The sequence below is a fragment of the Myotis brandtii genome, unplaced genomic scaffold (assembly GCF_000412655.1).
Source record: "Myotis brandtii unplaced genomic scaffold, ASM41265v1 scaffold82, whole genome shotgun sequence".
Classification (NCBI taxonomy): Eukaryota; Metazoa; Chordata; class Mammalia; order Chiroptera; family Vespertilionidae; genus Myotis; species Myotis brandtii.
Window position 1 is genome coordinate 4,490,914 of NW_005371324.1, and position 1,363 is coordinate 4,492,276.

At 55.6% G+C, this 1,363-nt stretch overlaps 1 protein-coding gene across 1 annotated transcript in view; it reads right to left on the bottom strand.

The window, feature by feature from the left end:
- LOC102246528 (zinc finger protein 134-like) overlaps positions 1-1,222 on the bottom strand; it is a 7,952-nt gene extending 6,730 nt beyond the window's left edge. The window contains exon 1 of the mRNA XM_014531689.1: positions 1,005-1,222. Coding sequence (XP_014387175.1) covers positions 1,005-1,036 — 32 coding nt within the window. The 5' untranslated portion in view covers positions 1,037-1,222. The remainder of the gene's footprint in view (positions 1-1,004) is intronic.
- Between the last annotated feature and the right edge of the window lie 141 nt (positions 1,223-1,363).

Genomic DNA, 1,363 nt, shown 5'->3' on the forward strand with positions numbered 1-1,363 from the left:
CTGACATCCATTGACTCTCCTGCTCTGCAGTGTCTAGGAGACTAATTTGCTGTTTGGTCAATGCGGTTTCGATTGACCCTTGGCTAAGACATGGGATGATGTGACATCCCATCACTGTAGCTCCTAATCAAAGGGGTGACGTGGACACCATCGCTCTGCCGTGGTTGGCAAACCGCGGCTCCCAAGCCACACTCGGCTCTTTGGCCCCTTGAGTGTGGCTCTTCCACAAAATACTGACTTCTGCGCATGGGCCACGAAGTTTCAATCGCACTGTATATGCGCACCCGCACGTGGTATTTTGTGGAAGAGCCACACTCAAGGGGCCAAAGAGCCGAGTGTGGCTTGGGAGCCGCGGTTTGCCAACCACGGCAGAGCGATGGTGTCCACGTCACCCCTTTGATTAGGAGCTACAGTGATGGGATGTCACATCATCCCATGTCTTAGCCAAGGGTCAATCGAAACCGCATTGACCAAACAGCAAATTAGTCTCCTAGACACTGCAAAGCAGGAGAGTCAATGGATGTCAGCCGAGTTTGAAGAGTTTAAATAAAGAAAAGGGGGGAATTGTGAGAATAAACAAGTCATCTTTTCTGTCAAAGAACAGTGTAGACAGCCGCCATTTTGGGCTGCGTGACTCAGGGGCGCCATCTTGAAACAGCAAAGGCCAACCACTCCCTTTGAATTAGCCAATCGCAAAAGACTGTGCGCCTGAGCTCCAATCAGGAGCAAGGCACAGGTCACGTGAGGGGGGTATAAATCCCGAGCAGCCCACCTGCTAGGTGTGTGCCTGCTGCTTCCAGACCATGTGTGCGCACCCTTCTAAAAGGAGGTAAAGATGTTTGCCTTGCTGCCTGGCTCCCGAGTATGTTTTGTGTTCTACCAGGCCCCCTGACTTGGGGGCTCGCCTTACTTCCAACAACACTAAGCATACCTGTCCTCTATAACCTGTGTTTCCGCTGCCAAATCTAAAGCTTTCCAGTATAAGTGGGACACGATGTACCTACACACCGCTCGCAGCCAAATCCAATGCCCTCATTAGGCTCTCGGTGTTCCTCGAGGCATCGCAGTGGCATGTGACCCAGGGGGCACTCCGCTCGGGCGGAGACTCACTTCCCTCGGCCTTCAGAACACCTTTCCTCTGTCCTTCCCTTCACTCTCGACTTCTCTTCCTCCCCGTCCCTCGTTGCCCAGTGCCCTCTGGGGTGCTGCCTCCCGCTGCCCCGCCAGACTCATCTGCCGCACTTCCACTTTGCGTCCCGCAAGGAGAGGCGGCGGGCGTTCCTCGGGCTCCTCCGGACCGGCTCCCGGGGCTCGGGGTTCGCCCTGAACCTCTGAGGGGTCCGCGGCCGCCCCGCAGACGGTG